Source organism: Megascapheus bottae, chromosome 8 (genome assembly GCF_031878675.1).
Source record: "Megascapheus bottae isolate mThoBot1 chromosome 8, mThoBot2.hap1, whole genome shotgun sequence".
Taxonomy (NCBI): Eukaryota; Metazoa; Chordata; class Mammalia; order Rodentia; family Geomyidae; genus Megascapheus; species Megascapheus bottae.
This window is the reverse complement of record NC_143516.1, coordinates 5,326,230-5,335,034: the sequence shown is the minus strand read 5'-3', so window position 1 is coordinate 5,335,034 and position 8,805 is coordinate 5,326,230. Positions and strand designations below refer to the sequence as shown.

At 49.9% G+C, this 8,805-nt stretch overlaps 1 protein-coding gene across 1 annotated transcript; it reads left to right on the top strand.

The window, feature by feature from the left end:
• The first annotated feature begins 2,149 nt into the window (after nucleotides 1-2,149).
• On the top strand, nucleotides 2,150-3,151 carry Mas1 (MAS1 proto-oncogene, G protein-coupled receptor). The gene has a single exon (XM_090337612.1). It carries the CDS (start codon nucleotides 2,165-2,167, stop codon nucleotides 3,149-3,151), a length of 987 nt encoding a protein of 328 aa, XP_090193738.1. The 5' UTR covers nucleotides 2,150-2,164.
• The last annotated feature ends 5,654 nt before the right edge of the window (nucleotides 3,152-8,805 follow it).

Sequence of the window (8,805 nt, the reverse complement as noted above, 5' to 3'; positions counted from 1 at the left end):
TGTTGCTTGATCTGTGAAGTGAGGGGAGGTGTTAGATCCGTGGTGTCTAGGCTCTCGGGGTTTATTGTTGTTGTTTTGTTTGTTTGTGTTTTGGTGGGAGGCAGACTCAGCTTTTGGTTAGAAGTCAGGCCAAATCTCTGGTCAGTGTCCATGTGAGCTTCCAGATACTTCCTGTTGACCCAGGAATACCGGGGACATGAACGGTGGCCAAGGGGCTCTGACCTAGGTACGAGTCCAGGGCTTTTGCTTGTTTTTGCAGTGCTGAGGATTGAACTCAGGGTCTTGCATGCCAGATAAACACTCTACCACTGAGCTCCATCCCTACCCCTCATCCTTGGTAGTTCTCTCTATTAAATGGGTTCCAGCTCCTGTGCTGGCCTTCCGCTAAAGACGATGATCCAACGGGAATCAGGATGCTTGGGAATCTGGAGCCTCAACCTTAGCTGCGTCAAACTCCACATACTTCCTCCTCCCTAGGAAGAGAGGTGGACACGGTGCTTGGCGATGCCACCGGGCCCGCTTCCCAACAGGGATGCTGCCACCTGCAGCGCCACTCCTCCCGTCACTCCACTCCCCACTGAGATTCCTGCCAGACTCCCATCACAGCCGCGCCCTGGAGCGCTGTGAGGCATGAGCTGTCCTGGCACCCAGACCCTCACCAGCAGGTGCAAGCATTGCTGTGAATGGGATCTCCCTGTAATCTGTATGTCTGCACAGTCAGTCCTCCTCCTTCTGGGCAGCCTGGGGGTAGGAAGTCTTCCTGACAATGTCCCCTGCAGTGCCTCATGCTTGTTGCTTTCTCAGAGCTCCACCAAGGCTTGCTGAGCCAACACCAACGTCTCTACGAGGCTGTTGTGTCATCTAGCAGTAATTACCCTTTGCACCCTTCCCAACTGCCAACACCTCAGTCATCACCCAGCGGATGCATAATTCATGAGATGACCAATTCATGAGAGACCCAGGAGGAAAGGCCGGGTGCCTGCCCACAGGGCAGCTGGATTCCAGGCCTTTCTCTCCATCTGCTCCTTCATTGGAAAGATTGAAATTCAGTTTGGTTGAGTAAGACTTGGAATGTGATTTTTAGCAATGTGTTTATTTAAGTAAAATCCCACTCTAACAAAACATTTGGAGGATTATGATTTTTTTAAAATGAAAATTGGTTTTAATGGGATTTATATTTGCATTCCAATCACATCATGATCATTAAATATGTGATTCATGTCACGAGAGAACTCTTGGTTCACTGTGCTCTGGGCTTAAGAGTGTAGCTTTCCCGAGGAAGCAGGGTGCATGCTTAGAACTGTGCTGATGACTTTACTTGGGGGCAATTCAATAAACAGGTACTGGATTCCTGTGTGTGTAAGTGCCTGAGGTTTACTCGCAAGTAAGAGAAAGTCTTCCCTTCCAGGAGTACGCACCAAAGCCGGCACATTCAAGGGCTAGGGCTGCCTTAACAAAATGCTATAGGCCACGTGGCTTCCACAGCAAAATTGTATTTTCTCTCAGTTCTGAGGCTAAACGCCAAGATCAAGGTCAAGGTACCATCAGGGCTGGTGTGACGAGTCTGGACAGCTTCCTTGGACTCGGGTCCTCATGTCGCTTTTCTCTGTGCATTCATGGAAATAGAGATGGCTCGTGGGTTTGCAACCAGCCTGGTTCCTCTTTAAAGACATGGACCACCAAAGACAACTGGGTCCTTTCCTTTCCTTCCCCTTCCCTCCCACTTTATTAGGGTTTGAACTCTAGGCCTTGTGCCTCCTGAGCAAGTGCTCTACCACCTGAGCCAACCCTCCAACCGTGAAATGATTTTCAAAATGAGCCTTGGAATGCACAGGCAGAACCGGACGTCCTCTCACCAGTGCTTTGCTGTACTAAGTTTGGGCACTGAACCCCCAGCAGATAATAATACAGCCGGACAGCTAAAGGGAACCAGAAAGGTTTATATTAAATCACTTCTCTCTTTAGTGAAATGTCTACTTTTGTCATTGTGAGGACAAGAATTGGTCAGTCTTTTTAAAAATAAAGGAAAAAAAAAAAAGGACTGGAAGATTGTGACCCATCGCCCATACTCTCTTTTTCCTTTCATTTCACCAGTTCTCATGACTTTGTCTGCTTTGACTTATTGGCAGGAAGCTGCCTGAGCGCTCCCGCCCGAGGCGTCCCCATGGATGGGTCCAACGCGACCTGGCCTGCTGATGGGGAGCCGGTCAACGCCTCTGCGGGCAGGAACGCCTCGATGGCCCGGTTGCCCTCGCCTCCTCCCATCCCCGCTGTGCACTGGGTCATCATGAGCCTGTCCCCGCTGGGCTTTGTGGAAAACGGGGTTCTCCTCTGGTTCCTGTGCTTCCGGATGCGAAAGAACCCCTTCACCGTCTACATCACCCACCTGTCCATCGCCGACATCTCCCTCCTCTTCTGCATCTTCATCCTGTCCATCGACTATGCCCTGGACCACGAGCTCTCCTCCGGCCACCACTACACCATGCTCACCTTATCCGTGACCTTTCTGTTCGGCTACAACACAGGCCTCTACCTGCTGACGGCCATCAGCGTGGAGAGGTGCCTGTCAGTCCTCTACCCCATCTGGTACCGCTGCCACCGGCCCAGGCACCAGTCAGCGTGGGTCTGTGCCCTCCTGTGGGCCCTCTCTTGCCTGGTGACCAGCATGGAGTACGTCATGTGCATCGACGACGACGACGATAGGAGCCGCTCCCGAAGGGACTGCCGGGCGGTCATCGTCTTCATCGCCATCCTGACCTTCGTGGTCTTCACTCCGCTCATGCTGGTGTGCAGCGCCCTGTTGGTGGTGAAGATCCGGAAGAGCTCGTGCACTGCCCGCTCCTCCAAGCTGTATGTGGTCATCACGGTCACCATCGTCATCTTCCTCGCCTTCGCCATGCCCATGCGCCTCCTCTACCTGCTCTACTACGAGTACTGGGCGGCCTTCCGGGGCCTGCACAACCTTTCCCTGCTCTTCTCCACCATCAGCAGCAGCGCCAACCCTTTCATCTACTTCTTCGTGGGCAGCAGCAAGAAGAAGCGCTTCAAAGAGTCCTTGAAAGTGGTTCTGAACAGGGCTTTCAAGGACGAGCTGCAGCCCCAGCGGCCGGAGGAGAGCGGCCACGCCGTCTCGGTGGAGACAGTGGTCTGAGGCCTGAGCGGGGGAGCCGAGGACAGAAAGGGCGGAGCATGGGTGGCTTTCGCGTTGCTCTGGGAATATGCCTGCATATGTTCGAACCTTCTACGTGATGACACCAGAAGGACCGCCGTTCCAGATGCAGGAGCTTCTAATTGGTGATGAGCTTGTGCCCCTGTCCGTGTCTTCTGGAAATGCCCAAATATACCTCAGGCCTCTCTTATTTCTGTACAGATCAAAGACTGTTTTTTTTTAAGCATAAAGCATTAAAAAGTACTGTAGCAGGAAGACCTACAGCTATGACCCGGAAAGGGAACAAAAGCTAAGGCTTTAGAGTCCATTTGACTCTGACATTGGCTCTGTGTGACCTCAGGTAGGAGACCTGCCACCTGTGAGCTTCATTCCCTTACTTAAGAAACAGTAGCAGTACGGATGTCTTACCCCCCAGGAGTGTGTCCAGAATGGAAGGAAGACAAGGTACGTACCAACACCCAACACCCAGCACTTGGTTGTCCACATGTCCATCACCATCTCACTCTTTGTGGAGGACAATGTTTATTTTTGCTTTGTAAGTCACACTCTCACACAGGCACTTACAAATACACACACAGCTCGATATGTACAAATATTCTCATGTTTCTATCATCTGGATGTAGATTTAGAAAGGTCTGTCTGGGGGTTGCTATGCTCACCACAATACCACCAACGCTAACTAAAAAGGTCTTTTGGTTTGTTGCTTCGAGTCTTGTCATGCCATAACAAATACCAAAACTTCTGCATTTGTCACATTCTAGTCAGCTCTGTGTTTAAGGATCCTAGCAAGTTGTGAAGCACAAACATTTGGCCCCCAGTTGAAGGAGTTTCTCCTGGCTTCCTTCCTGTCTGGAGATAGTAGATAGAACGAAAGCCTATTCTGGAATCCTTTGATTGCCTATGTAATATATCAAATGCAACTTATTTCACCAGCTCATGAGAGCCATTGTGTTTTGACTAACTTGCAGTCACCAAGTTGTCACCCGCAGCCACACTGGTCTCTGCATTCTTCCTAAGGTGTGTCTTTGAACCACTTCTAGAAGGAGACTTGTGGCGGGGGTGAGCGGGAATGTGACCACAGCATGGAGGGATCTGGATGTTTTTCCTCAGGATGGATTCCCCCCACCCCCCGCCCGCCCCTAGATTTTCCTTGGCATTGGGCCGGGGAAGGAAGCCTCTGTCTCCCAGTCACCGTGAGATACCACCTTCAGCCTATAGGTCCCGGGTGAGCCCTGGCTTTGTCTATAGACCAATATGTTGCTATGCCTATTTTGTTTCTAGAAGCCCCCTGTGCTGGCAGCACTTTATGTGATTCTTTGTGTGAGCAAAACTTGCAAGTCCATGAATGAACTCTTACTATTTCTTTTAGCTGTTTATCTTCAAAGGGTTGGAGGTCCCATGATGGAGTGGTTCTCTCTTTCCTCCTCTTCCTCCTCAGTCCTCTCTCTCTCTCTCTCCAAAGGAATCACTGCTGGTGGCCACTGGGGAAGATGCACCAGTCTCTCCCATCGCGCCGAGACCCTGCTCCTGAGCCAGCTGGATGTGGAGCTTTTCAGTGGGTGATGACATCTGATTCAGAAACAAGCAGCTTGCTTTCAGGAGCCCAGATGGGGTGTGGAACAATGACATTTAGAGCGAGCTTGCTTTCTGTTGAAAACAGAGTTTCTTCACTGGGAAAGAACAGAATCTGGGGAGCAGAGTGACTTCTTGCACTTGCCCTTCATTTCCCTGTGGCATGCACCAGGCGCTAGGTGAGGAATCTTCTTGTCCTGTCCCCAAAGGAAACGTGTCAGCTAGATTTCGGTTGCTGTGGTTAAAAAAAAAAAAAAAAAAAGCCTGAGATAAGTTGCCATGTGAGCAGAAAGGGTTTATTTTGGCCCCTGGTTTCGGAGGTTTCAGTCTATGGTTGCTTGGTCCCCATTCCTTTTGGGGACCATGATGTAGTCACAGCAGGAGTACATGGTGGAGATCTGTTTACCTCATGGTGACCAGGAAGCAAAGAGAGGAAGATGTCCATATCCCAATATCCTCTTCAAGGACACACTTGGAATGGCCTAACTTATTTTTTCCCATAAGTCCGGGTTACTGGAGGACAGGGATCGCTGGTCCAGCTCTTATCTAGTGTCAATCCAATAATGGGCTCAAAAGATAAGGAGTGCACTGTTAGCCGGCAGAGCCCATTCAAAAGCAGAAATACACTGTCGAGGGAGACACCAGGCCCCAGCCCAACAACTCTGAGCCCTGCGGTTTGGGTTGGTGGCTCCTCTGTTATCTTTTGGGACATGTCCTGTTGGGAGGGATTGCATTTGACTAACAGGTCTGGGTGATATAACTCAAATGAGTTGAACGCTCATTCCCAAGTTTTCAATCAGATGCATGAGATCCAATCATAAGCTGTAAATAGGAAAAGGGTCCCTGAGGTCCAGGTAGGGTTTCAGTTAAAACCAGTGATTTTCCCCTCACCCTATTTGCAAGATGTAGGCAACCAGAGAACTGAGGTATAATGACCACAGAAAGGGTCTTGTGGGGAGGCGTCCTCCACAACGGTCTTACGTGGCCCAGTTCTTGCCCACCTCTGTCCTGTATGTCCCTGTGGTCCAACCTTCCAACAGTATCACAGGCTCCTGGGCCAGGCTTTAGCATGTGGGCTTTGGGGAGCACCTAACACTGCAGCAGGTATCTTGGTCCTCAAAAGGAACCTAAAAACTATTAGAGACAAGGAATTTCTACCCAAGGAAAATGGAATGAACTGACCAGAAGTCCCCATTTATTACATTTCTGCAGAAAAAAATGGGGACATTGGGATAGCACACACAGACGCTCCTGTTAACTTTTTGAAGGGTGATGTTTGCTCTCCAAAGCTCCATAGTGGGAACAAATCGAAGATGGGCGGCAGCGGCCTGGCCTCTGCAGTTGGAGAGAGAGGCCCCCACAAAACCATCTCCACACTGCAGAGATTGTGAGAGAATGATGGAAACAGAGGTGCCTGTGGACGCAGTGCCAGAGACACAGCACAGCCAGGCGTGCCTACTCAGGAGGCTGAGATTTGAGGATTACACTTCAAAGCCAGCCTGGGCACTAAACTGTGAGATTCTTCAATTAACCACCGGAAAATCGGAAATGGCACTGTGGCTCCTGGGTAGGGTGGTAGCTTTGAGCTGAAGAGCTCAGGGCAGCACCCAGGCCCAGAGTCCAAGCCCCACGACCAATAAATAAATAAAAGACACAGCATGAATGGTGGCCTGGCTTTGTAACAGTCCACAAGATCACTGGGCATTTTGATACAAACTCAAGAAGCATAGGCAAGAAGATCAAAAATTCCAGGCCAGTTTGACCATGTAGCAAGACCCTGTTTCAAACAAAACAAAAGAATACCTAGAGTGCACCTCTTTACCTTCCTAGCATGACAGACACTGTCAAATCTCAGGTGATTCCTTGCGGTTGTGCAAGCAGGGCTCAGAGAGGATTGAACCCTATGTGTTAACCTGCAAGAAGATCTAAATTCAAAATTCCAAGTGTGCTTTATATTGAATGTATGTGGTTCTCACACTACCACACTTAAAGCCAAAAAGCTGTAAGTGGAAAGTTGGAGGATGGTGATGGGCTGTGTGCATCACCTTGTGCAAATCATGTAACAAATCAAGTCAGCCATTCTTTTTCCTGTACTGTTTGTCTGAGAGGAACGCTGTGGGAGGAGAGGCTCTGGTCTTCAGGCTGCTGAATGGGGATGAAGAGCAGGCAGAGACAGGGAGGGAGGAGCGGGGGCAGTGGAGTGTCCCGTCACTCAGTCACACAGGAAACTGCTTCTCTTTTTATCTCTCATCTCACTCCTACATATTACAGGGCGCTGTGGGAAACAAAAGCCCTCATGACACAAGACATCTATTCACAGACGCCCTCGCTCCCAGCTTCTGTCCCTGCTTAGCCCTAGGGTCTTTCTCCGGGTCTCAGCACTATTTTTGTGAGTCCTTCTTGTGACTCCTAAAAAATCACAGCAAACACAACAGCTCCAAGGCTGGCCTCCAGCACCTGCTATAACGGGAAAACAGCCTGCCTCCCAGCACAGCTGTGCCAGCTAAAGGAAGCAATGCACCCAGCGACTGGGACCTGATCAGGCACACAAAAAGCCATCATTCTGGGTGATTCTGCTCTGTGAGGGCCTAGAGCTGTTCATAGAGAGGAAGTGGGAGGAGGGCGGGGGGGGGGGGCAGGAGCCTGGGTGGGGGTGGGGGCTGGTGGAACAGCCATTGTGTGCCCTGGGTAGGGGGTTTCAGAAAGTGAAACAATTCTAGAGATCGAACTGTTTAACATTCATGCTATTGTACTATGTATCTTAAGAGAGTTAAGACAGTAAATTTTATGACCTCTATATTTACTTATCTCACATAAATATGCATAAGAAAACAGTGGTCTTTAAACTTTCAAGGCACTGGTGTGTTTCTCAGGACGCTGGGGCATCCCTGTTCTGGGCACCAAGTTAATGAAGATGAAGGCAAGCTTTGCTCATCACTCCAGGAAGCCGGCGCCGGCTCTGTTTCCACGGAGTGCAAGGACACTTGGTTAGGTGAACAATTGATTTCGTACTCGACATTTTCTTCTTGGCCTACCTCTCTTTCTCTCTTCCTTCTCCTCTTTCTCCCCTCTCCTCCTCTCCTCTCCCTTCCTTTCCCCTACTCCCTTTCTCCTCTCCTCCTTTCCTCTTCCTTCCCTTCCCCTCCTTTTTTTTTTGCCAGTCCTGGGACTTGAACTCAGGGCCTGAGCACTATCCTTGGGTTTTCTCAAGGCTAGTACTCTGCCACTTGAGCCACAGCACAATTTCTGTTTTTTTCTGAGTATGTGGTACTGAGGAATCAAACCCAGTGCTTCATGCATGCTAGGTAAGCACTCTAACACTAGGCCACACTCCTGGCCCTCCCTTCCTCTTTTTTCTCCCCTCTTCAAGACCTTTCAGGCTGGTCTCAAACTCATGATCCTCTTGCTCCAGCCTCCTGAGTGCTACCACACCTAGGTATTTCCCAATAGGTGCAGTCACTTGTGAAGCAGCCCCTTCCACTGCAGTTTCCATGAGGCCAGGACAAGGGTCGGACAGTACCAGCCAGCTCTGGGCTCTGTGTGTGTGTGTGTGTGTGTGTGTGTGTGTGTGTGTGTGTGTCTGGGCTGCGCCTCTACACAGGAGGATGGCTGGGCTCCAATAACTGTGTTCATAGACACTGAAAACTCACCCACATGTCATCTTCTTGCCATAAAAATTCTCCCTTTCCCCCTTCAGCCATTAAACAAATGGGGCCAAGTTATAGCTTGCAGACTACAAAAACAGACAGAGGGGATAGTGGCTGCACTTTGTTACTTAGGGGTGGTTTGAGGATGCCCCTTCTGGACCTTTCTTCAGTATAGCCGTTGCATACCCACTTGCCAGACTAGACCACAGTGGCCTGCTTCCTGGTGGATGGACCTTGGCACAGGAACCAACACACGTGCCATCCCTAGCCTGATGGATGTCAGGTGGAAAAATTCTGATCTTGGCCAATCACAAGCTGACAGAAAAGGGAAAGATTTTTCTGGGGAAAATAAATTGCCTGTAAATGTAATTCCAATTTCACACTCAGGGATCATTTTATTTATGCATACCAAACTAC